The 27,886-nt window shown below is 38.7% G+C and overlaps 1 protein-coding gene across 1 annotated transcript in view; it reads left to right on the plus strand.

The window, feature by feature from the left end:
* The window catches only part of EPHA3 (EPH receptor A3), a 173,617-nt gene that overhangs the window by 49,514 nt on the left and 96,217 nt on the right, over positions 1-27,886 (plus strand). Inside the window, exon 3 of the mRNA XM_058043854.1 lies at positions 3,257-3,917. Coding sequence (XP_057899837.1) covers positions 3,323-3,917 — 595 coding nt within the window. The 5' untranslated portion in view covers positions 3,257-3,322. The remainder of the gene's footprint in view (positions 1-3,256; positions 3,918-27,886) is intronic.

The following is a 27,886-nucleotide window of genomic DNA, read 5'->3' on the forward strand; positions in this document are numbered from 1 at the left end:
AGCACAGTGCCAGATCTTGGAGAAGAAAATCCTTTTTGGCTCAACTTTGTCACTCAGAGACATGAGTTAGGCCCTCTCACTGGAGATCTGGAGGTTTTTCTCCACCACTGAAAGCAATCTCTTGTTTGCTGTCATTAACAGTATCCAAAGAAGATTTTAAATAGTGAAAAGTAAACAAAAGAACATTTTCCAAAAGCCAGATTACATGCTGGGAAGGGAGTGGTGCTATGGCACTTCTGGAAATGCTTCAAAAGTATTGGAAATGCCTGAAGGCATCAGGGGAATATGACATAAATACTGTGTAATAATATGAATTCAGAAATTGTGGCCCACATCATTCTCTCATAGTGTCACTGAGACTCTTTTATAAACATCTTCCTAAAAAATTTTGAATTTATCATTCCTATTGGGCTTGGAGGAGGATAGTCCCGTCATTTCATCATTCCAGAATTTAGGACTTGCCTATTAATTTCCTCTCTAGCAATTTTGGTACTTGCAATTCATGTGTTCAACTTGCTCTGTAAAGTTATAATAGTTACAGAAATTCTTTTAAAAAATTAAAAAAAAGAAGTAGAGATAAATTCCTATTCTAGGGATGAAATTAAGCAGGGAAAATAATAAAACAGACGGACATGAGAGGTACCAAAATAAAATTAAAATAAATGGGAATACAGGTGTTTGAGAAACCTTACTTAGTAAAAAACTCTCAATGTCCTTGATTATCTGTTTACCATTAAGATCCCTTTAAATGGCAATACAGAGGTTTAATGGGAACAGTTGCAATGTATGAACAATGCAAATGTACTGCTTGCTTTTTACTCAGATAATGATAATTATTGAATTCCCAAATGTACATGTTGGGATTTGAATGCTCTTCCTGTAGTTTTGGTGAGTTATTTAATCTTTTTCTAATGAAATAGCTGCAATCTCCACAATTTTATAACTGTTAAAGTATTTTAGTCAAATTAGCACTGAGAGAGTGACATTTCCCTCCGGCAATGCTTCAGCATTTAAGTGATCGATCTAAAATTTTGTTGTTGATGTAAGTGGACTAACACAGACTTCCAGGCAATTTGATCTTCATTGAAAATTACTGAAATTATAATTGCATTAAATTAATAATTGAAACTTTTGGATTAACAACATAGTAGTGATACTGCCTTTGTTATGCCAGTCCTATATCTACATTCAAAAGTCTGTTGGATAAGAAGCTTCTGGCAAAAAAATTTATCATGAGGCTTGTTCATAAAACTAACATCTTCCTGTGGAGATGTTTTAAACTGTGCCAGTTCCTGGTTTTGGCTCTATCTCCCTCTGGACATTTTAAATAGAACTGATTAGAAATTATATGGGAATGATAACCGCTGAATGACTTCTGAATCAGTGCGAGCTGCTTAAAATGTCTCTGAAATTTGGTCTCATTATATAATCCTATCTAGTTTCATCCAGGTGTTGTTACTCAGTATTTATTTGTCCAGGTAGGAGCTGCAGATGAATCGGTGCATCCAGCTTCACTGAGGCAATTACGGCTCTTTGAGGCAGGGTTGGATCGCTGGCTCAGGGCCTGTGCTTGTGCAAGGACATCTGTCAGAGGAGGGTCCTTCACTCACTTTTGGGAAGCTGACAGAGGCTGGGAGCCAGGGTCCAGCTGCCCCTTCTGCGGGCAGCAGCTCATCCTTGTGTGGCTGGTGCCGAGCTCTCAAGTGGCCATGGGCTCCAGTGTGGTAATTTTGATTTGAAAAGTCCCTGCGCTCCTGGCTCTTTTTGGAAATAGATTCTGTTATGGCATGCTGCAGCATATCAGCTGCTGTAGACACATCCAAGATTGTGTTTTAAAGTCTGTTGAACTAGTCAGGAAGAGATAAAACTTGTGTATAGTCAGGTCTGTAAAGTGAATTGCAGTAAACTTGGTTTCAATTAAAGGAAAGAGTATTTACACCGCTTTTATCTGCTGGTTTAATGACATGGTTTAAAATCACATCTTCAGTGCTGTGTGGACAATTTCATTGTGCAGACCAGCTCTTAGTCAGATCAAAACTTCCTTAAATTAGTGGGTTGAGACTGAGAACTCTCAGATGCTACTCTGATATATCCATGTTTTTTTTCCTTCCTTTGTATATGTGTGTGATATACACGCATTGTAAACCCAAGAAACTGTAAGCACTTCTGCACCATGGTTTTTGTCTCTGTAGTGGGAATAGTTCTTTCCTCTCCTACTCTCTGCACTACAGTAAAGTCCTGTAACAAAAGGTGCTTATATAAAACAAGTCATTATCAGACTGAGATCTTAAATAGAAAGTTGATATGACTTGATTTTTGAGGGAAAATGTTTTTCTGGTAGAAATTCTTCTTTGTCTCCGTTCCTCAAGAGTGGCAGTGACTTCTGACATTGATTCTCCAGTTTTTGTTGTGAGTTTTATTTTTTATTTTTTCTTGTGAGTGATAAATATTCCTCTTTCTTAAGTGTGACTTTGGAAACCAGGTAGGACTGGTATGTGAGTAATTCTCAAGTAGGAAACCCCTTCCTTCATGTTTGGGTCAAGAGAGTTTGTTAGCTGAGGACTGCTGTAAAAACAAATCATAACCCTGTGTTCTTCCAAAATCATTCCAGTGTCACAGCCTATGTAGTGCACTGAAAAACCACCTGATCAAGATATGGTGAAGTGGTAGTATGTCTTAGACCAGCTCAACCCAGTTTCCAGAGTTATTGTTTGTCCAGAGTACATTTATCCCAAGGAAAATCAATTGTCATGCTTTGAATAAATATAAAAATATAACATTTTTATTGCAACTGTATGAAATTTCAGTTGGAGCCATTGGTTTTTGTTTAATCTTAGATATAAAGCTGGTTCTAACAGTGCAAATATGTGTTGTCCTTGAGGATCTCCTCCATCTGAGCTGAGTGTAGTTGTTGTAAAGGCATGGAATTGTGGGTGAAAGGACAGCACTGCTTATTGTTTAGGAAATCACAGGTTTTTGGTAATGCAAAACAGCTGTAGCATCTCTTTCATCCACCTTGAAGTAACTTGGTAAAAACTGACCTATTAATGGGGAATTCTGTGATCATTTAAGATGTTTTTAGTTTTTATTTAGAAAAAAGTAAGAGAAGGTTGAACCAGACCTGATTGTTTATTTTATAGATATGCCCAAGCAAAGTTATTTTTGCTTTTTCACAGCTTTTGGTCTAAACATTATTTTTGTTGGTATAATAATTGATCTTAAAACATTCTTTTTTCTTCTTATTTTGTTGATCCAGTGGGAAGAGATCAGCGGTGTTGACGAGCATTACACTCCGATCAGGACTTACCAAGTGTGCAATGTCATGGATCACAGCCAGAACAATTGGCTGCGGACGAACTGGATCCCGCGCAACTCGGCTCAGAAGATCTACGTGGAGCTCAAGTTCACCCTGAGGGACTGCAACAGCATCCCCCTGGTGCTGGGCACCTGCAAAGAGACCTTCAACCTTTATTACATGGAGTCTGACGACGACCACTCGGTCAAGTTCAAGGAGCACCAGTTTACAAAGATCGACACCATCGCGGCCGACGAGAGCTTCACCCAGATGGACCTGGGCGACCGAATCCTCAAGCTGAACACGGAGATCCGTGAGGTGGGGCCCATCAGCAGGAAGGGCTTCTACCTGGCTTTCCAGGACGTGGGCGCCTGCGTCGCCTTAGTGTCGGTGCGGGTCTACTTCAAGAAGTGCCCTTTCACCGTCAAGAACCTGGCCATGTTCCCAGACACGGTGCCCATGGACTCCCAGTCGCTGGTGGAGGTGAGGGGCTCCTGTGTCAACCACTCCAAGGAGGAGGAGCCTCCCAAGATGTACTGCAGCACGGAGGGAGAGTGGCTGGTGCCCATCGGGAAGTGCTTGTGCAACGCTGGCTACGAGGAGAGAGGCTTTGCCTGCCAAGGTAACCGTGCCCTGCGTGCCCGCAGCTCTGCTCTGAGCTGGGGCTCCCCCTGCTCCCTTTGCTGTGCTGCTTCTCTCCAGGTTCTGAATCCCTGCAGAAATAGCAGTTAGGTGGGAAAATTGCTGTGCAAATGGGGTTTGGTCAAGCTGTGCTAATAACGTAATCTGCTAAAAATATTTGGTAAGAGTCAACAGCTGATTTTTAGTAGCGCATTGTGCAGCAAATCTAGCCTCTCTTACCGCTCTTGGACCTTCTTCCATTCTCTTAAATGTTTGTGTCAAACAAGTGATTTTTTTTTCAGTGTCTTGTCTTTTATACTTTGTGTCTTGACATACGATTTCTGCCAATGAGCTGTGTTGATTAATTGGAATTGGTTGGTAAAAAAGATATGGTATTGCTCCTGTAGCATAAATATTAAATGCAGATACATTTGGAAGATTAATAGTTCAAGTTTATTCATAAATACTCATGTATTTTAACTCTATCTTCTCCAAATTTTTGGTTTCTGCTAACTGTGGTTATGTGAATGCTCCCAAGAACAAGAGTACACTGGAGATTTGGATTTTTTACAGAAATGGTCCTTCTTAGAAATCTTAGAGAAATGCATGTTGTATTTACTAATTTTAGTATCAAGCAAGATGATAGTAGCTAATATTTTTTATTCTTTTTATAAAATTACATTTTGAAGCTTTGTGCTGAATCAGTCTTTTCACAGTGTGCCTCGAAGGGTGCTGGCTGTGGCAAAGGGTCTTCTGTTAAATATACAAGTAAAAATTAAACAGTAATGTCTGGCAATCACATGGTTGGAAGCACAATAGCTGAAATGTTTACTGTGGGGTGTGTGTATGTGTAGAACAGAAAATTTAAAGTATTCTGAGCCTGGCTGGGACAGTGCCTACTCCTTTTTAATTAGTCCTACAGCAATGCATATGTCAATCAAGTCCTGGGGAGTTACTGAGAACCCAACAAACCATAGCCATGACTTTTTCTCAAAAAATGACAGGTGGACATCTGGGGGAAGGGGTAAGAGTGTTCTTCCTTTGATTTTTCTTTTAAGTAGATTTTAAATAATCTTTTGCCCTTGAATAAATTGAGTAGCCAGGTACAAGGATGCTTTTCTGGGGTTAGATTCTGTTATTTATAAAAAACAAAGTAAGCTCTTCTGTTAAGAGCTGAATTCAGGGGAGGATATTTTATTGTTCAGAAATCCTTTCTCCAGGGCCTCCTACAGCTGCACTTAGAAATGCTAAAACATGAGTGAATCTTTTATCTACTGTATATATTCCTGCTTGCTGGAGAGCCTGTGTTCCTGTAAATGGTTGGAAGCTGTTGGTTTAGAGTTTCAGTCACACGTGAGCACAGACTACAACTGAGCAAAAGTAAAGCTAAATAAATTAAACTAAACTTTTATTAAAAACTAGTTCTCAAATGCTTGAGACAGGCAAAGCAGCTCCTACTGAGTTCTGCAGAGAAAATCAGACCATAGAATTAATACATTTTTCTGGTTTGGTTTTTTTTCTTCCTCACTCATTGTTGATCAAGGGGATTTTAAATGATGAAGCCATTAACAATAGCAACAGGTCCTTCTGGTTTATTCTGGTTTAACATAGGTTCTGCTAACCTTTATTGGAAGTCATATTGATCAGATCCTTTCAGTGTGCTGTGATTGAAGTGATGTTTTAAAAGCAGGAACTCAAAACTTCACATTTTTTGGTATCAATGGTGCAGCAGGAGTTGGAAAACTCAGAAAACCAGTTCAGCTTTGACTTCAAGATCAAGCTGCTCCTGCATTTTTCCTTTTCTTTTTCTCCTCTTCTTCTCTTGCTCCATCTTGTAGGGTGTTTAAAGATTTTTGTGTTTGTTTAAGGATTTTTGTGTTTATTTGCATTTTTTTGTTTTGTTTTTTTTGTCATTGAGAGGGCAGTAGAATCAGGATTGTGGTAATGTAACCCCAGAATGTTGTTACAGGCATGGGCTGGAATGAAGACATAACTTAGGAAAAATAAGTTTTAGTTGAAATCTGAAGCAATAATTAGTAGTAGAAGTTATTGTCTTCCCAGTGGCTGAAAACATTTAAGAGCTTCTCAAGCTCAAGATCTTAAGAAATCACTACTTGATCCTGTGTTCAGATGGTTTCTGATTTTGTTTGTTTCCATAATGCAGGTTTCATAAACAATGTCATTTTGCATTAGCAGGAGATTATCCCTGAGAACTAAAAGGAAGGACCTTAATGGTGTAAGATGAGCCTATTTAAATTCCATTCAGAACAGCTTTTCTTTGTACTTGGAAAATTAGACACAATCATGGCCTCCCAAATAACAAAAGTGTCACCAATTTCCTTAACTGTTTTCTTTTCTCTGCATAACCAGGAAAAGTCAACATAAACTCAGACCAGTTTTTCTTATTAGTGCACATTTTTATAACACATTTATGGGTAAGCTATCAAAGCCAGCTCAGCTGATGGGTTCTTTCTGGGTGGAATATTGTTCTGCTCTGGATCCTGTTGAGTGATTTTTCCTGTCCAGCAGCAACATCCCTTCCTGTCAGTCAGCAAAAGAATTTCACTGTGACCATCTTTGTCCTCCTTATTGTGTGTTTGTAGAGCAAAGATTTCCCAAAAATGATACACTTGAGGTTAACGGTTTAAGATTTAATTCCTCCTCTAGCAAAGGCTTGTGCACCTGCTCGGTGTTTTGGAAGAATTAGAGTTTGTCTGAAGTAAAGTAAGATGTATTGGGGAGCAAGTTGGGAAAAGCACCCTTTCATACCCATTTTTCACCTTAATTAATACATTTATTAGTTAATTAAAATGGTATATATCATACACTGTAGGCTGTTTGTTATTACAGGTTTTTAGCATCACAAGGATCCTCTCTATTTAATCTTATTTAAATATTACATGGTTGAACGGACCTTCTTCCTCACATTATCTTTTATAAATTGTATTTTCCTGTCACTTTGACCAAACTACATTTTCCTGGCATCTTCTCTTTTAGAATTAGTGTGTTTTAATTAGGGGTAAAAACCCCCAACTGGCTGTAACTACACACTAAGCTTGATGCTTTCTAATGATCTCCATCCTGATCCTCAGCCAACCAAGGAAAAAATAATCTTTTAATTTGTTCCCCATCAAACAGGAAGAATAGATCAGGTTAGATCTGTCTTACTGTTCTTGCTCTGACAGTGACTAGTGGCATCCTCCTAAGGAAACTAAGGGGAAGTGTAAGAAATGATATAAAAGTGCTGCTTTCCTGGGCAAAGCTTCTGCCAATCTCCTGCTGACCTTTGAAGATTTAAGACGCATTTTGTAAGAAAGACGATGTACAATAAGAGTCAGTGACCAGTCTCTGGCAATTTGTCTATATTTTGACTCATTTATATTTTTTAATCTCTTAATTTTTGTGGCAATCAATGCAAATCTTGCCTTGTGTGGAAACCATAACTACTTGCTGTGTTTAACCCTTCTCTTTTAGAGTCACTGGGATAAGGTTTAGCATATCCCTGTATAGTAAGGAGATAACTGCTTCCTTTCAGCTTCCATATGAACAAATTTCAAGATCTCTTTCATGTCTAATGTCTCTAATACCTCTTGTCTGAGCTTTTCCCCTCTACTGGTGCCTTCTTTTTTAAAGGACTGGTTGCTCTGTACCTCATCTTTTTTGACTGCCTCTGTACATATTCAAGGTAATCATGGTTTTTATGATGGCAATGAATCTTGTGTGCACTATTTAAGTTTCAAGTGCAGGAGGAGATTAGACAGTGGCTTAGAGTTTGGAACAGCCCAGAGATTTGAGTTAAAAAAAGGGGCATTCACATCAACTGCCCAGTGAGGGATCTGTACATGGAAAAGCTTGACTCAGTTTTATTTTGAACACTATAGAAGAAGTAGATCTCACTCCCTGAAGGTTGGTTAGTTGGGGTATTGATACCAAAATAAATGGGAAAATGTAAGATAAATGGCAGAAAAACTATCTGTAGTTCTGTAGTGATCTGGAAGGCTCCTCAGGGAAATAATGGAAGCCTCATTTCAGGAGTTGTTTTTTAAAAAATTGCAGGAACCAGATGATAAAGAAAATGCTGCACTGGCAGGTTTGGACCACTAAATCTTTTCCATCCTGAATGTGTCTATTCTGTTGGTTTCATGCACTTCAGGAAGACCAGTTGGACATGAAAAATGTTATTTTTCATTGCAGTATATTTAATTAGCAAGCCTGCAGTGGGCAATTGTTTATCCATGTGGGACTATGACCTTGAATCCTCTTTTGAAGGCTTGCAACAGGTGACCCTCTATACCAAAACCAAATTTTCTGGCTCTGTTTAATTAATGAAAAATTTAAATTGGTAGGCCTGAACAGAATGACCCAAAAAGCAGAGAATAACATTTTCTGCATGGTGTTGTTTGAAGGTATAGTTCTAAATTTTAGTTGCTGGAATTGAGTAAATCTGAACTGTAAATTTCCTATGTAATGCTATGTAATATAGTTGTAAGTTTTAATCATGAGTGACTGATACATTCTTTTTCCTTCTGGCTTTGTTATAGAAAATGTAACCCAACAGTTCCTCCTTATGTGTTTAACTTTAAGCTATTAATCAGGTGGATTGAATGGGAGAAAAGGGAGTGAGGGGTAAAGGAGGGAGAGGATAAGTTCACCCACTGCGCCTGGTTATTGCAAAAATGACTTCAGAAAATTTCCCCTAACACTAAATTTTTCAGTGTTTCAAGTTGTGCCGTGAGCATCTCCTAAATCATATTTCTTTCTCTGAGTTTCTGGAGATACGAAAGGAATGCCATCTGTGGCTGCTAAATCTGAACCATCACATCCATTGCCTAATTCTTTAGTGGAATGACTGCTGCACTTGTGGTAAAAATATGGAAAACATCATTAATACCAAGGAAGCAAATTTCTCCAGACTCCTTTTTTTCCTCTATGCTTTAAATAACCATTTTGTCTCTGCATAAGTAAATCTAATTTTTACTTTTCTAGATCAGTAAGAAAAAAAATTATGACTTTGCATGTAAAGAGAAAAAGATACTGTGAGGAACTACTCAATTTTGTGCAAGTGAAAACGGAATGAAGGCACAAATGTTTTTTGCAACTGCAAAGTTTTTCTTGGAATTAAGTGAGTGGCTTGAATGTGTTAGACTGCAAAAATGTGTGGCCTTAACTCAGACTCTGCACAGGAGTAATATTTAATATAATTATATTAAGATAAATATATTTAATAAAATAAAGGCACTGATCATATGGAGATCATACAATATAATAATGAAACTATCAAAAAGTTTCCCTTTACCTGAAATCTGAGAAAACTGGAGGTTCAGATTTTTTAAGCAGAGGTCTGAGGTGTGTTTTTATTCCTTTGGTTTGTATTGTTTTGATTTTAAAAAGCAGGAGAGATGCTTTGTAAAAGGACTCTTAGTCTTTCAAGCTGGCAAACTAAAATGACAGCAGCTATAAATTATGAATCACTTTATTTGTAAAATATTCATTGTTTTGATCCACTTTATAGTCTGTAAGTACATAAACAGAGCACAAAAGTGAAGGATTTACCTTCCAGCTTAGAATTTATTTAACTCTTACAAAAGTTGTGTTGAAAATGTCCAGATGATTTTTATGGGAGAAGAATTACGTTGTATTCAATACTTGCTAAAGATACCAGCCAACTTTTTATGTAACATATTCTGACCATTACAAATTTGGAAAATACTCTCAAATTTTTTCCTAGTAGATATAAAAATGCAAGTTTTTTAGGCAAAATTTATTTGGCACAATGTTGTGATTTTTTGAACACATTTTCACATATCCTGAAGAAAAAATTCTGAAATTATTGGAAAAGAGGGGGTTTTTGATACAATACTATGCACATTCTTCATACATGTAAGAAAAGTGTTCTTTTAGCCCTTTTTAGTTTCTTGGAAAAGCCTTTACTAAATTTCTTGGAGATTGTGATAAAAGTATTTAAAAACATGATTAAATATTGCTATAAAGTTTTTAACATTCAGTGATCAGAAGCTCAAATGTAACATTACTGTTAAGTGTTCTTAGAGAACTTAGTAATACATCTCTGCAAGTTGTTCAGCACTACAGTGTCAATATATGGCAGGACTAGATAATTTAAAATTGACTTTTTGTACTTGAAACAAGGTGGGAAATAGAAAGGTTCACTCAGAAATAATGGAAATATTTGCAAAAGTGTTAATGACTTAGAAAATGCAACATAATACAGTTGTATGTTTGTTTGATCCAGATATGTTACCACTTTATAAGTGTTTGTTCTGCCACTTTGTGGGTGTGTTGGCAGTTTTTTCCTTGTCTCCCTTACCTGCTTTTCAAGCAACACAGTGACCACCCCACTCCAAACTCTGACAAGGAAACTCCTCAAACACCCCACTGGAACCCAGGCTTTCTCCAGTTTAACAAGTTTGGGAAACATTTAATTGTTCTTATCCACACAGAAATATTTGCCTTAATTCTCTGACACTCACCTGTTCAAGGGCTCTACCACTGAATTTATGGGCAGGATTTTGCTGCAGGAATCCTCTGGATGTCTGTCACTGAGAATCTTAAAGGATCTTGCTGGTATTTCCTTAACCTTTTCACTGGAATGGGTTCCCTTCTTTGGAGGCTTTCAAAAGATTAAAGACTAAATAATGAGTGTCATCCTCAGCACGTTTTGTTCACTGTGCCTTGGGTGATTTTTCAGTCTTGGAGTTGCATGAAGTTTGCATTGTCAGTGGGAATTGAGGGAACTTTTTCCATTGAGAACTTTTTCCATTGTTTTCCCTGCCACTGGCAGAGTTTATAGAGCCATTTGACAATCCCTTATTAGTTCCAGAGCGGGACTTCGAAAGGCTAACAGGGTTTTTTGCAGTACCCCTGTCAGCTGGCACTAGGCTTTAAATAGAGAGCAATTGCAGCAAGAGCTGTGAGTTCTGATAACACTCAGCTCTGAAAACGCTCTCAGAGTAAGGACCATCTTGAAAGATGAGTACAAGATGAGGAGAATCTTCTCTGAGTCTGCTGCTCCTCAGCGTGAAGCTCAAGATGTTGTCAAAACACGCTGTTGGCAGACATCTAAATAACCAGCAATTGATAGCAGACTTTATTGAAACACTCAGACTGTGGGAGAAGTAGCAGCATTTGCTGTTTCTTGGATGACAAACTCAATAACATTCAGTTCATTTGTAGTGTCTCATCCTCTTTGCGTTTGAAATTCAGTGTTATTCTTTACAGGAAAATAATGACTTGGACTTCGCACAGCTTGTTTAGGGAGGGGAAATACAAAGTTCACTGCCTAGAATTTGTTTGTGGCTTCAGCTTTAAGTATCAGATACCCTGGCAATTAGTGTAGGTGTTCTGAGGCAGGGATAGCCCTGAAAGATGACAAATCCCACCCAGGTCAAGGAGGTGAACTATTTCACCGTCATGGCTCTGTGGGTGCAGTGCCTGTCTACTGTAAGGTTAAAATTTGATGTGATAATTTAGAACAGCTGCTCTTTGACAGGAAGATTCACTTTCAGCAAGGGAAGGAAAAGCCATATGGTAAAAGCTGATGCTGTGCCAGGCCTGAATAGCTGCAGAAGTGATACAGGACAGTTCTCTTCAACAATATGCTTGAAATAAGGCATTTTACTTGCTATTGGTGTTTCCAATCCATGTGCTTTTTTGAATTGTAACTTAACTTTTGAAACTTTTTATAAATACTTTTTTTCTAGCTATTTTTATATACTAATTTTTATTAATAATGACGGTTAATTGACAGAAGGGGTGAGGGGCTTTAAAAATACACCGTTTATTCATAGCCGTATCCAGACCACTCTTTGTACTCTAAATACATATCAAAGTTTTATAGAATGATTGCTTCAAAATTTTCAAGTATATTACCATGTATTTTTAGAGGCTGTATCCCACACTTAACTTCAGATGCTTTTAGCTGAGTAATTCACTTAAGTGACACTGCTTTTGTTCACATACTTAAATTTCAGTAAACTGAGCCTGAGAAATAGCCTGAAACCTCATGAAATTAGTAATCCCCTGTGCTCATCCTAAACAGTAGTGGTCAGTAGGAATAAGGTGGTCATAAGGAGTTCAAAATCTTATGGAGAATTCATCCAATTTGGAGGAGGGGAATAATTTGTCAGGATAATTACGTTAAAAAATGCCACTGATTCTTTTTGATGTGGCAGAGATTTTTAAGGTAAGGAGAATAACAGAATCAATTACTTAGAGTGCCTAGCTCTTACCTTGAAAAAATGCCACTAAACAAGTGACTAAAAATCTTCCCCCAGCAGTGCACTCCCATCTAGAAATAAAACTTTTTTTGGTGTGTCCTACTCCCCTGCCTCCCCCCATACTGAGGATGGGACAAAAACCTGTTGCTTAAAGAAGAACAAAATTTTCTTTCCTTCTCCTAGAAAAAAAAAAAAAAAAAAGAAGAAAAAATAAAATCTCTGAGGTGATTCTAGTAAAGCAGTAAAATATGTTGAAATGGTCATCTGTTACCCAGCTGAGCTAAGAAAAGACCTAAAGTGTGGCAAACATATTAAAGTCAAATATGAAACTTTTTCTTTGATGTTTTGCAACCCAATACAGAGGTCAGTTAGGCAGAATTTGACCTAACCTGACCAGCCCCTTTATCTCTGTAAGAGGTAATTCTGTGATTTAGGTATGCACATATAGAATTGTTTATTTATAAATGTCTTCTGTAGCATTTTTAATGCCACGTTAATATTAAGATGATGTAGAATCCAGTAAGTAAAAATTCCTCCTTTGTTTTCCTAATGAAGGGCATAATGTATTCCTTATTACTATTATAAAATGAAATACAAGCAAGTTATTCAATAATATATAATTCAGATTTAAAAGGAGCATCTCCAGCTGCTGCAATGTGCCTCTTTAGATGCCAGAACAACTTGAACTCTCTGAAGGTCTAACAGGATTTTTTTTCCTGATTTTGGTAATGTGATCCTAATACTGAGATGACAGCTCTGGGCAGTTTATTTTAAGAAGCTACTCTTCAAATCTGTTCTAGGAATTTTCAGGTTTTGCTCCCAAAAGGATAAAATGGAAAACTGAAACAGGGCTGGGGGACTGTGACTTGAAGTGGAGTCAAGGTGTATTAACCACGAGCATGAGATCACTGCTGCAGCTGCAAAAGTGGAGTTATTCTGGGCAGGAGGAGGAGGAGGAGGAGGCTGGGTGGGAAGCAGGACATTGTAGCTGAAGTAGCTGCTTAGAAATCTCAGGTAACCACAGCTAATGAACCTTCATCTTCATTAATCAATCAACCATTCCTTCAGCTGCTACTTTTGTGCAGTGTATAATGTCTCTGGCTTTTTTGATTTTGAGTCTCCAGAGCCTTCACCTCGAGCTCATAGGAGTATTTGTAAATGCAGAGGATGGAATTAGGAAAACATGAAATTTTTATGTGTGTATGGCATTTAACAAGCAATGCCATTCTTGTTTCTCACCCTGTGTGAGGGGGTGAACTGGCAGTGAAATTAGCAGTGAAAGGGGAATCAGCTTCTGTGTCTTTTCTCTGCCCACACCAGCCACAGCAGATGGTGGAAGAAAGCTAAAAGCATTTTTGTAAGAGAGTCAGAATAAGAAAGACAATGTGAGGAAAGAGACCAGAGGGAAAAAAAATCACCATAATAAATAAAATATACTTATTTCACTTAAACCTAAATGCTGACATTAGTATTCTCAAAAAAATTACTAAGTAAGAGGCTCTCCTGAGATAAGGAATACTGATTTTAGTTCAGACAGGAGTATGAGTCAATGGTGTCTTTAAAGGAGGATTTAAATCTCTATGGAAGTTTAGTCTGTGCCCAATTACTAAAGATATTCATGTTTCTGGGGAAAAAATGTGGTGACTGCTTCAAGTCCATGTTTGGGTGGGTCTCACATGGAATTGGTCTGTAAATAATAATATTAGAATTGCCATAATGATAGTGCTACATTGAGAGATTTAAAGCTGATGTGAGGTGCAGTAAATAGTGACATATCTGTGTTTCAGGGACCCCTGTCTAAATGAAGCTGCACTAGAAAAGGTTTGCTGTTTTCTCAAGAGCCTTACTCTCAGAGGAAGGCATGAATTGTCTCTCTGAATTTTGTCTGGCCAACATTTTAATAATCTTTCCCTGGTTTTTCTTTGTGTCACTGAATTTCCAAAGGCTCTTGGGTGTGTACCTAGCAGTTTCTCACAAATTATGGAAATTACTTGGGGATGGACTGGAAGATCTCCAGAGGTTGTTTCCAACCCTGGCAATTCTGTGATTCTGTGAACTTGAAAGCCAAGTGACTGTGCCTTTTTCTGAACTCAATGGACTTTTTTTTTTTTTTTTGAGCTTGAAAAGCCTCTGTTTAGCGAATTTATCACTGCTCTTCAACATCCTTAGTAGAGGGACATGAAATAAAGCACTTGTCAGTGATGTGACATAGAAACCGTGGTCACATCCATGGCTTCCCTTTGTAGGGATGACTCAGAGGTGCAGTTTATCATCCTCATCCTTTGGGAACTGCTGCTTCATGCCATATTCATGGGCAAGCAGCTGCTGTGGCCAGGGAAGGAGCTGTGTGTGTGCAGCAGAGCTCAGAGTCACCCTCTCCTGCTTTCTTTGGCCACTTCTGGAAGGTGAGAGGAGGTATCAGATGATGCATCCCTCAGAGGCTTGGAGGGTAGCAGAGCTTTTTGGGCTGGGTAAAATTAATCCTTGTTTGCCCTCACACTGAAGCCGTGGTCCTGATCTGTTCTAATCCACAGCAAATCTGAAATGTGATGGCAATAACACAGCTCGCAGGAGTTTTCACTCAATTGGATTTTGAGTTTTGCCTCTGATCCACAGCTGCAGTGTGATAACAACCTAACCTTTTAATTTTTAATCTCTTCCCTGAACAAGTAGGCCCTGCTTCCCCCCAAAAGTTAAATACTAGTCTTTAATTGAAAAATACACAAAGCACTGCCAAATCCTGTGGTAAAAGCAGGTGTTCAGGCACAAGCCTGTTTAGTAAAGAGCTTATTTAAACATGGATTAGAGGCTTCTTTGGAATTGAATGCGTTGGTTTTTTTCTGTGCAATAATTACTTTCCAGAGCCTGTGTGTTTAAATGACTGCCTTAAAACCTAGCATGCCCTCTATCCAAAATTCTCTCATAATTAGGGATTATTTTGTAGCTTGTCAGTTATCCATCTGCTGGGAAGCTTCCTTGTCTGACTTCCACAGATTGCAGTCATTCAGCCTACAGGTGTTTTCTTGGTTTTGTATGGTTTGGAGGAAAGAAGGCTCAGGGGAGACGTTTACCTGAAAGGAGGCTGTGGCAAGGTGTGGCCTCTTCTCCAGGGAACTGCAGGACAAGAGGAGACAGCCCCAGGAAGGTTCAGGAAGAGTTTTTCCCTGAAAAGGTGAGCAGGCATTGGACTGGGCTGCCCAGGAAGGTGGTGGAGTCCCCATCCCTGGCAGTGCTCCTGAAACACCTGGACGGGGCAGTGCCATGGTTTGGTTGGGCTGGATGGTGTTTGGTCAAAGGTTGGACTGGATGATGCTGGAGGTCTCCTCCAACCTCAGTGATTCCGTGATTCTGTGCTCCTCTGAGTTAATTTTCTGAGGCACATTGGATTCTGTGCTGTGCTCTTGCCTCCTGCATTCATCTTTTTGCTAGATTAGAAGTTTGAAGGTGGCAGGAAGGGGATTTTATCCTGGGTCAGTTTGGTCAAGTCTGTCAGATTGCCAACCCCCCTGCCCAAACACATGTGAACACAAGGTTATGCATTCATAACCTTGCTGTGGGATTCAGCTGATTTTGTGGGATCACATGGGAAACTTTGCAAAAAGTTTCTGGGAGTTAGGACTTAAGAAATTCTCTTGACATCTTAGAGGTGTTGTGTTTTGATACACTTTTGGTCTTTCCTTGCAGATTGTAAATCTGCTTTGGGGCATTTCACTTTGTTTTGTGGTGTTTGATGATGTGTTTGTTGACTTTCTAAAGACTGTTTCCATTACTTGAAAATCTGTCTGTGTCCAAAGGTTGACTTAAAAACAACTGGAGGAATAAACAGTGTTATATATTCTCTCTGCAAACAATTTAGAAACACTTACTGGTTTTGGATAACAGTCACATCCTGCAGTAATTTGAGAAGGCTTATAGTTGAGGGAAAAAAGAAAATGTATCATTTTTCCTTCCACCAGTGATTGTGAAGATTTTTGGAGTGAGATGTACTTGACTGGAGACTCTTGGATGTGAGTAGAATCATTCACACCAGGTCCTAATTCACATTAGGAGTCCCCTTTATGTCAAGTTGAACACATGAAGAGATGTGACAACTGCAATTTTGTGTAAAGATTGAACAAAAAAAAAAAAAAGATATTTATGAAGAGAACTGTTGGTAGATGTATTAAGCATTCCCATTGGAGAGTCATCAAAAGCGTGCCTGCGGGGCTTTCGCTGTGAGGCAGGGAAAGGTTTCCTAACAAATAAAGGCTTGTTCATTCTGGAGGAAATGAAATTAAGAGAAATGAGTAAAAATGACCAGTGGCACTGGGGGTGCTTTTCCCTGAGGAGCAGGAGCAGGTTCTCTGCACCAGCACCCATCCATAGTCTCAGAGCAGTCATCCCTCCCTTCATGGCTGTTAACATACCTTTGCACCTCCCCTTGTCACGCTGTGCTGGGCCCAAGGAGCGCTGCCCAGGCCGCTCTTCCTGCCTGTGTGCTGCGTTCCTGTTGTGCTGAGAGGCAGTGGGTGGTGGGAAGGCAGCTCTCCCAGCTCAGAGCTGGCAAGCCCTCGGGCTCAGGATTGATGCTCGTGGCTGGCTCGCAGTGGGAGCCGCTGGAAGCAGTGACAGAGACTGATGATGGCACACCAGAGCTGCCAGCTGAAAATGGCAGGGGCCCCAATGAGCAGGAATGCTTTCCTCATCAGCAGAGCTTGATTTTTGCCTCCTGTGAAGGTGGGACATTGGGGAATGGCCTCCTGGTGGAGGATGTATTTTCTTTTGTCTTTACATTTTAGATGTGAAGTCTCTAACCACATGTCAGGGTTGCTGCTTGTACTGTCATTTAAATCAGTGGTGAAGTTCCCATTGGTTTAATGGGAAGAAGTCAAGAATTTCAGGCAGTTAGCTCTTGGATGGATGAGAACGTGTGGCTTTTTGATAAAATGCTATTCCTCTTAAATAACATATCTCTCTACAGTCAGGAATGCAGTGCAATACATTAGTGAATAAATTTTTGGATGTGTGAAATACAAAATCAAATACAAATCAGATCATGGAATTTGCAAAATTATGAATTAATCGTTCAGCTAATTTACCAAGCAAAGATTTTTAGCTTTGTCAGTAACTCAAAATCACTTCTTTGCATTGTATTTTAAACTACAAGACAGTTGGTGTGCTAATAATATTAATCAAATGGGATTCTTTTAGATTCCAGCCTCTATAACTAACATCAACATGAACTTGGAAATATTTCAATGAAATATATACCATTTGTGTGCTATTAATTCTGGTGAATGTTATACAATTAGAAAACGAAAGCATTTGGCTGTGTGACTTGACTAATAGCTAGAGTCCAACTTTCAAAAGATCAATTTAATAAACAAATATGTAATTAAAGAGATGCTTTAGCACATACTTAATCTAAAAATAGTATCTCCCAAAACAATAAAAAGGCAGCAGCTGAGCTTCACCAGCAAGTATTTGCAATAATTTTCTGTGTTCAAATGTAATTTTGTCCAGCTCAAATTTAGGTTAGAGTGTAGAAAGCCATGTACACCCTGGTGTTTTTACAACTCTCATTATTCTGGATACAGCCCTTCCATTGAGAAATTTAATGCAATGTTTGTACATCAAGGCTTTATAAAAAAAATAAATAAAGGTTTTTTATCAGTTACAAAAAATATTCACCAGTGGCCCACACATGTTTTGTTACAGAAGTATTATGATAACCTGAAGGCTTTGTTTTTATTGCTTTTGGGTTTGTATTTTACAGAGTCTTCGTGGTCCCAGTTTCATTACAGCTAAATGCATGAAAAATGCTCCAATTAGCAATATATGGAAATGGTTTGCAAATGGTTTGCTCATTCCCTGTAATTTAGGAGTTTGCATAAATTACTGCATTCACAGGACTGAACTTCCAGCATGCCTGAGGGCTTTGGGTCTGGGCTTCTGGTTCAAATCAGTCTATGCAATACCTTAAGAGAAAACCTGTCTTTTTCTGCCTTGTTTTTTGACCTTGAAGTATATTTTCTTTCTGTCATACCTATATCTCTGTACAGATATAGATATATATAGAGAGAGAGAGAGAGAGAAGAACTGGAGGTCTGTTCTCTTTGCATGCCTTGAGAGAGCAATTTGCAAAACACAGAACAGGGAGATTTATTTGAAAACATATGGAAACCATGGGGGTGAAGCCTGAAGAGGCCACTTGGCCCAGCATGGGATGCTCCACCTCAACCTGAACAGAAGCTGCTGCATCAGCCTGGGTGACCCCACGCTGGGGCTGGCGGGAGCTCAATTTAGTGACCAGGGAAATCTGGCTCTCAGTCCACAGGCCATAAAGCCAAAACTTGCCAAAACATAGAAGAATTTTGACTGATGCAAGTTATGTAATCAATAAATAACAAAACAAAAAGCAATGAATAACAGTTACACATTTAATCTAAAAAAACCATATATTAAAGAAAAGAAAAAGGCATGCAGGTGAATTTAATTGAATTGATGAATTCATTTGTTGGCATAAATAACAATTGATGTTTTAAATGTAGGAGGTCTGTTTTAAAACTGTTTTGAAGAACAAGCTACCAAGGCACGTGCAGTGAAGAGAAAGCTTGGTGCATAAATGAAGTATTAGAATTATGTAAAACCCCTAGAAGCTCTTGTGTCTGTAGCCAAAAAAAATGTTTGTTTGCTGGGCTTAAGCTGAACTGTGATTAGAATACTTAAATTTTAGCTTTTCTTAGGCTGGTTTTCCATAAATAAAGCTCAAAATTAAGTTATAGCTTAAAAGTAATTATTCAAATAATGCAGTAAATTACTATGATCTGAATGGGCGGGCTTTTAAAAATACTTTATAGTTTGTGTCATCTTAGTTCATAAGTGTTATGTATTTTTTATGAGAGCTGAAGTGTTCTCTTTTTAAGTGGCAGCCTCTTGCTCACTCTCTTTAATTCTGAATTATGAGTTGTTTTAATCAGATGCCAGTTCCTGGCAGATTTGTTGAGCTGAGGTGCTCAGTGTTGTCCTCTGCAGTTGTGTTTGTAGTTGTGTCCCTCCAGTCCCCATCTCTTTATTCTTTTTTAGTGTCCAGTGGTTGCATAGCTCACCCATACTCCTATTTTTTCTTCCCCCTTGTTATGATCTTTTCTTATCACCTGCATTCAGCTGAGCTCAGGACCTGTCTGGGTGTAGCTCATGCTCCTCACTTGTAGAATTTCTGATAAATACCCCTCAGGGCCTTTTCTGGGGGAAGGTGACTCTCTAAGAATAGTATTGATTAATACTTCCTGACCTTCTCAACCTATTCCTGATTTAAGTGAGTTGAAAGGATCCCTGTTAGAGAATCAGCCAATCTGCTGTGTTTCAGACCTGATAGCTGCAGACTAGAGAAGCCATTTCCCAGTTTTGGGAGCTCTTTTTTGATGTGCTGCCCTCCTGCCCTGTCTGAGTTGAGCTTGCCTTAGTCCAGGCATGCTGGGGACAGGGCTGGGGACAGTGGTGCCACCAGTGTGACCACAGGACAGGTGCTGCTGAAGCAGAGCCATCTGTGAGCTCAAAGGATTTGGGGTACTTAGCACAGTGCACCCCAAAAGGGTTTAAAAGGTTAAACTTCTGTAAGGGCTCGAGTTATTTCTATGTCTTCTCTTTTGTGTCTCTACTTTGTAAAATTTGCCTGCCATATAAGGGCCACAGAATCTGGTGGTGGTTGTAGAAAATGTATTTTTAGTGAAGATTGACCAAGCCACAGCTCTGTGTTATGGAAATACTTTAGCTTTGTTAAATGAGATATTTCTGCTCCCCCTGCATCTCAGTGGAGAGTGTCTCATTCATATTTCATCGTGCTGATGATTGTGTTTGCAAAGAAGTCTCTTTGTTTAATGATCAATCAGGGAATTTAATTCATTAATCTGAAAGCACTCTGAAGCACAATAAAACATCATCTACATTTTACAAATAGAGTACTAAAATAGGAAAAGCTGCAGTTGCTTGGTCACATAAATCTGTGAGCAGCAGAACTCAGATTTCTTGAGTCTCATCTCTCTGCTTGCTTCATGAACCATGGCCACCTCATCACTGTTTGGGAATGATAAATGCCTCCCATTTATAGGCACATATGCATGTTCTGGTCATGCAGTAAACAAAGGGGCCTTTCAGTATTAATGAAAGTATTCGCAAGAGGCCAAGCCTGTGGTCCTCGTGCAGACAAAACTCTTGTGGGCTTGTGTCAGAATTCTGCTCTGAGTGATTGCTAGACCAAGCTCATAATGTGTGTTTAAACCTTCTCAGGGGAGGAAAAGAGCTAGCATGAAACAAAGCAGAAGTGAGGGTTTGGTTTGGTTTTTTCTTTCAGAATGAAAAAGAATAAATGTAGCATCACTATGGATGAGATCATATGAGGAAGCCCCTTACAAGAGAAGTGAGGTGACTTTTGCTGTTCCTAAAATGGTTTTCCTTTAGGTCACCGAATAAGTTTTAACTTTCATAACTCATCTGCCCAGTGGCTTACAGAAGACACATTTCTTTTATTTGGTTAAATATTGATATAATAATATAATGGCTGCTATTTCTTATTATTATCCTTAAGATGAAAGTTTAGTGAAGGCTCTAACGTTCTGTGTTTCTGCAGACACATTCACTGTGCTTTGGTTTTAAGTTCCAAATCAAATTTCTCAAAGATCTTTACCAAAGTAAAATGAGCTATTCTAGAGGAAACAGAATAAAATAAAATATATTTGAAAATAAAAAAATTAGGCCGTGTATCATAAAGTACTTTCAAAGAGGATGTAGGGAAAGTTATTCCATATCTCTAGATTTTGGGTTTAGTTTGATTTGTTGGTTGGTTGCTTGGGGTTTTTTGGTAATTTAAACACACTACAAAAAATTAGCATTTTTGAAATACCAGGTGGTAAACTTCCAATAACCTGATTTTTTAGGATTACATTTATGGATGTGTGTGCTCCAGCATAGGTGGTTCATTGACTTTCTCAGTCACCCAGATATTTATGCACAGGCACACATCCTGTCACTTTTGAGGAGGGATTTCAGTCTTGATGGACCTGTACTTTTAAACAAAAAATTGTTTGGTGAAGGATTTTCCAATCAGGCTCTAATCTTGCATGTCTGAGTAGCTTTGAAGTCACTCTGGTTTTGGAAAAGAAATGCCTGTCCTGTTTAACTATTGAATGCTCCTACTGAAACCATCTCTGTCCAAAAAGGAATGGGAGCCAAATTCAAGCAGGGATGACTTCCCTGTTCCTAAAGGTATCATAGTTTTAAATTGGCATCATTGTTCCATTAGTAAAGGTGTCAACTTTTAAATTAACCACTAGTGCCAACAAAGTCTTGAGGTATGAGTTTTATCTCCTGGGAAAGAGAAAACTCCCACCTTTCCATTCCCATTTCTATCCTAAGAGTACCAGGATTAAGGATGTACTCTCCTACTTCCTATACTACCAACTAATGTAAATTATCCACAGTATGTTAGGGTGTGAGATGATGGTCTTATCCTCACATTTTTAGAGGACATTTGTAGTTATTTCCTTACTTAAACCTGTTTAATTGTTGTCTAATTGTACTTTAAGGTGTAGTACTGGCAGCCTTGAGACACTGGACATGCTGAGAATGCTGTCAAAGATTATTAAATACAAAGGCACCTTCTCTGGCTCAAGAAGTCCCTTTACCACAAATACCTGGAGTGAAGGGAAATATTCTGAGGAAGCATCAAAACCCATTTGTCTTCTTGCTGTACTCTTTTCAGGCAGAGGCAGTTACAAAAATAGTTTCAAGTAACAATAGAATCTCTGTGGATGTCTGCTCTTATTTTATGAAATACCTCTTGTAGTAGTTCTTACACTTGTAAAGGTATTGGCTATGAAATATTATCCATGAAGAAGAAAAATAGCTTTGCTTCAAAGTGGCATTGAGAGTAAGCAGATGTAAATGCAAAATGGGTGTTGAGTAGAGAAAGCAAAGTAGCACCAGAGGTGTCAAGTCCCAGTTTGTCTCTAAAATTAACTGGAATTTTACGTGTTCAATGCCATGGTTCTTATACTAGCCACTGGTGGGGCCCAATATATGAATATTAATAGGGCAATACTGAACCAGCTCAGGTTTATGATGTGAGTTACTCTTCCATTTAAACCAGTGGAGTCTAACCCAGGTGTGAATTCATACTTCCAACATAATAAATCTGAACTTCAAAACTGGAGACCAAAGGGTCTCCTCCCATCCCCATCTTTTCTGATGACAGAAGGTTGTGGATCTCGCATGAGCCTTGATTTTGGTGGAACTGAAACCTGCTCCTGCTGGATAAATGTGTTTGATAAATGACTCTCATGCTAATCCAGCACCAGGAGGCAGGAAGGAGGATATCAAGTGAGTCTTTATCAAACCTGCCAATATGTCAGAGTGAGATTTTTGCTTTTCCCTGGAGCTATAGCAGAGAAGTCTGAGGACAGTGAGAGAAACATCTATGAGGAGTCTAGATTTTGCTTTCATAGATACAGATACAGTAATATTGTATATTATTTTTCTTTGTTTTTATTGTGTAAAATGAGTTTTACTCCTTCATTTTTAAACAAACAAAAAATTCCAAATGGTTAAATTAAATAAGAAATGGATTTTCCAGATGGCTAAACCATTCAACTAGCTGGAATACCAGATCCAGACTTGGAGCTCAGTACTGGTATAACATCTTTTTCTTTTTGTGCCCTTTCTGAAACACCATAACTAATCAAGGCACTATTTTCTAATAATTTCTGTGCAGAGTAATTTGCTTTGTTCTTGTCTCTCAAGTGACAGATTGCTGAAGTTGAACTTCTGCTCAAGCACTTCTTCCACAGACAGTTTCATATTTCAGTGAACGTTTCCCTGGCCTGGTTGTCTTGATTTATAATAGCTGAGGTTAGTGGGAAATTAAAAATTAATTAATTTCAATGAATGTGTAATCAAGCAGAGTGGCCTGAGCTGTGGAGGTGCTAATAGGTCTCTCCTGGGTGTCCCTCTACAACCAGCTCAGCTTTTAAGGTGTGGAACATCCCAATATAGGCAGAGGGTCAGGGTTTTGGGGCCAGGTCTTCTGGTGCTGCAGGTTGAGGAAGGAAATTTGACAGCTTTTTAAATATATTGGTGGGACTTGGACATCTCAGTGAGTTATTTGAGTTAATTTTTGGTACCTGATTTTGGTCTCTGGGATGCTGTGGAGTGCTCACTTCTATCCCATGCAAGCTACAACCTCTTTCATGGGAAAAAATGAGCATGTGGGTCATGCAACAGTTCAAAGGACCCCCTTAATGCTCAAGGATCTGAAGTATTTTTGGAGGAATACATCATAAATTTGAATCTGTTGTCTAAAAAAAATGAAAGTCCCCTTCCTATCAATTTTTATATGGTAGGGAGACAATTTTCTGTTAACTGCTCCTTTCAAAAGGGAACATGGGAGAAATTAAGCATCTCTCTGTTTTTGTTGTGAGAGAAGGAATTGATAGAAACAATAACTCCAGTGCATTACTGTTATGAGATTAATTTTAACCCTTTTTCAACCGTAATAGTGCAATGAATCAGTGATTTTAGCAGCAGAGTTCCAGAGTGTATTTGTGATCCAAATTGAAGTGGGAAGAGTAGCTCTCACTCAGAGTGATGCTGGGCTTTCATTATTGGAGCTGTGGCTGGTGGGAATCCAACCACAGCCCCACCTGATCAGCTTTGAAGGTCACTGAGCCTTTGAAGGCTCAGAACAAATGGATGCATTATTAAATATCTCTCCTGTCCTCACACTACACTGCATTTGGTTATTTATTTAAGAATCTCGCCAGAGTGAGAAAAGCAGAGAAGTAGTCTCATGTAGCATCCCTTCAAAATTCTCTTTAGTTGCCAAAATAATATTTTTGTGTGCATGTGTGTGACTGCACGTATGTTAATATTTATATGTATGCACACGCAAAATTTCTCTAAAAAAGTTGAGGGATTTCCTTTCTGTTGAAGGAAGGTGGGTTGGTTGGAGCAAAGCTGTGAACAAAGATATTTTACCTTTGCCAGAGCTGTTGCATAAAAACCATAAGTAACATTTTTTAGAATATCAGTGTGAAGTATTTCCTAGTATGTTGCACCGTAAACACTGATTCAGCTATAAAAAAACATGGCAAATATAAATCTGTGCATTTGAAATTTTACTGGAACTAAATACTCGATACTTAAATTTCACAGAGTATCTTAGAAGTAGTCCAAGAGATATAGTTGGGAAACAAAATGCATAAAATATATAATTTTTTTTTTTATTTTGGTCCCTTATTTCCAAAGGTTTATGGCTGACACTTAAATTGTGACACCCTTTGATTTTTCCTGAATGTTTGTCATATATTCCTGAAAACAGAAATGTATGATATTTTAAATAAACTATGCTAAGGAGTGAGAGGAATTTAAATAACCAGGATTTTTGCAATGATTTCTCTGTATATGGTCACTAGTGAAATATTCAGACCATATTAATTACAGAACTATGGTGATTAACTACAGGGCAGGGACAATTTTATCTCTTATTCCATTTCAAGAATGCTCTGAACATAAAATGAGTATATTTAACCATAATGGTTTGGATAAACCTCTCAAATTCATCTGTTTTGAGGAAATGTGGCAGTCTGTAGGGTGTTTTTTTTCATCTCCAGTGCTGTTCCCAGGTGTCATTCAGTTATTCCCAGCGATAATGAAAGATTTATGCATCGACAAGTGTGGAGGTGAAATTGTGGTTAAAGCAGTGCTGCAAGTGATACTCCTGATCCCAGCAGGAGCTGCTGCCATGCTTGCATTTTTTGGAAGGTTTTGCAAAGTTTCCCCTTGTGAATAACCATAAATTATTGCAGTGAGGCCTTTCTTGTGGAAGCTAATGTCACCTCTTCTGGCCTGGAGATTTCTGAGCTGCATAATAGAAGTTAATCCAGTACATTTTTTGCTCAGAGGATCTGAAAGGCTTTTATTATATGGAAAAAAAAGAGGATTTGCAGGCTTATGAAATAAGAACAATTACCATCAATTAATAGTTTGAGTGCTTCTTATTCCTTTCTCCCACAACTTTTTTAACAAAGAAAGGAATGAAAAACCCCACCTAAACAAAGAAAGAGAGGCAAAAAAAAAAAAAACCCGAAACTTTTCAGGAGTCAAAGTAAGCCTTAGTTGTGTGATTGTGCTGTAACAGCAGTTAATCTCTTGAGAGCTGTAACATGGATTGAATTCATCAAAAAGAGAATGTGTGTCAGAAATGACCCCGTGTATAATGGGCAGAGATCAGGTCCTGGTTTCATGGTGTATTAAAAACTAAAGACCCACAGTTTCAGGTCCCACATATAAAGAAAAGGGGGGAGATTACTGAGTCAAGCAGGGATGTTATAAATAAGCACTTGCCTTGATTAGCCCATCACAGGCTGCACTTCCAAATATTTGGGGCTTCAAAAGCCTTTACTGGGAGATTCTCAGAAGAAAAAAAAAACCATAAGACAAAGTGCAGCTCATAAAATTTGGTCTGTCTTTGCAGGGATTGAGGACATAGTGGTAGCTGTAAGAAATAGTTGAATTTCAGCTGTTTTTTTCAGGAGCACTTAAAAAGCAATGGCTATCATCCTGTTCTGATCTCAGTTGTTTCCAAGGCAGGACTTTGCTCAGAGTGTCTGCACACAGTGCATGTATCTTTGGTTTTACCAGGTGGGCAAATGGAATTTATGATAATCTGAACTGCATAGGAACTTTCATCCACAGATTACATTGACCAAAACAAACAAACAAAAAAACACCAAAAAACCCCCAAAAACAACCCAACACATCCCCCCCAAAACAACCAAACAAAAAAAAAAAAAAAAACAAAACAAAAAACACTAAAAAAAAGGGAGGAAATTTGTTGATTGTATGCAAGGGTGATTAAGATGCATTCAGGATATCTCTGAGGTATCAAAATAGTTTATTAATGTGATTGTAAATAAGATTTTTATTTTTTCCTAACCTGTCACTGGCGTGTATACAAAACTATACACACAGCACTTTTTCTGCTTAGAAATATGACCAAGAGATAGGTGAGTCAATATTTGTTCTTCTTTCAGTCTTTTTGGGTAAATTTTGAATACAACCCTAATTGACTGTTGGCTGTTTCTCCTTTGGAGATGTAAAGGGTGCAGTAGAGGACACAGTTTGTAAAAAGCAGACAAGTTAACAAAGGGAGGTGCTTCTTTTGGGGATTATCCTAAGAGAAATGTTGAGGAGAGGCCTTTTCCCAACATTACAGGAGCTGGTCCCTGAACCTACAGTCAGCCACCCTGCTGTTGCCTTCCCCCTGTTGTATTGTGATTTGTTTTACACTAATTTTATCTCATGGGGATTAATGAGTTCATAGATGAAAGAAATTGAGCAGAGAATGAAAGATGCCTTCTCCAGAGCATTCTGGTTCCTTGTGGAGTCCCTCAGGGTGCTGGACCATGAGGAGCTTCCCCAAGTCATCTTCATTTCCTCAGAAGATGAAACTGCAGAATGAATGGAAGGTGAAATGGGAGAGAGGATGAGGTGGGTATGAAATCTTTAAACTCTTTCATATCCTTCACTTCACCTATTTGCTTTTTTGCTGCCTGAGAGTTAGGTTTACTGGTGTGGAGGCAAAGGCTGTCAGAGCAAATTGTGGGAGAGAGACAAGGAGTGGAAGGATAATTGTGGGTTCCCCGTTAACTGCAGTCATTAACAGCTCAAGGTCAGCACTAATGAATGCTTCCCCAAGGCTGCAATGAAAATTGCCCAAACCACTGAAAAGCTTCTCTATGGCCATAAGCAGGGCCTGGGCACACGTGGTTGGACATGGAAGAATGAGTTGAAGGAAGTTTGGGTCTTCTGGGGTCACCAGGCAATGCCTTCACTGAGCACAGCCTACTGGAATCACAGGGCGCAGGTAGAGGTTGCTGGTTTGCCTCATTTTGCAGTTGCTCTGTTCTACCTTTGAGAGGAAAAGCTGCCTCTTTCAAGAAAGCTGGGGGTACCTTTGGCAGACAGAAATATACTGTGGCTTTGGTATTCCTGAGGTATGGGGTGGGGGTGACTGTGTGTGGAGCAGCAACACAAACATGAGAAAACTTGTGTGCTTTCTGTGATCTGGAGTGTAACTAGCAAGTGCAGAAACGAAGGAGGTGAAGTATGATAATTACTGACCTTGTAATTTGTCAAACTCCCCATCCATAACATTTTTGCACTGCTTTACTGCCTTGTGGAGATTATATTTTGTTCAGATACTGAGATCTTCCTGCTCAACCTTTAAAGTCCTTCAAGAGTAGTTGACCTTTAAAAAAATATTTAAAACAAAATGCCAGATGAGAGTTTTGTTAAGTGAAACTCTTGCTTAGATCCTTTTCCTCAGATATTATTCATTGCTTAGACATAGTTTTTATTCTCTCTTGCTACTACAGCACAGCCAGGTTTGTTGGTAGAAAGTGAGGAGAAGAGGGAAAAAAATACAATCCAGACCCCAAGACTGCTCTTTTTCTGTGGTAACTAAATTGCAAATGGAACTGAATAAAACATGTTGCAGAAAATTAGTAGAAATCAAAGAGTATCAGTGGGAAAAAGTAACCTTATCCTCAGAATGCCAAATTCTGAGTTACAGAAAATGTTTCAAGGCCTCCAGAAGTAATTTAAGGAGCTGGTGAGCAGAGTTATTGTTTGCTTTGTAAATTAATTCAGTTGGCTGTTTGCTGGTGTGGGAGCTGGAGTTCTGGGTAAGGCAGTGTGCTGG

The sequence above is a fragment of the Melospiza georgiana genome, chromosome 2, assembly GCF_028018845.1.
Source record: "Melospiza georgiana isolate bMelGeo1 chromosome 2, bMelGeo1.pri, whole genome shotgun sequence".
Taxonomy (NCBI): domain Eukaryota; kingdom Metazoa; phylum Chordata; class Aves; order Passeriformes; family Passerellidae; genus Melospiza; species Melospiza georgiana.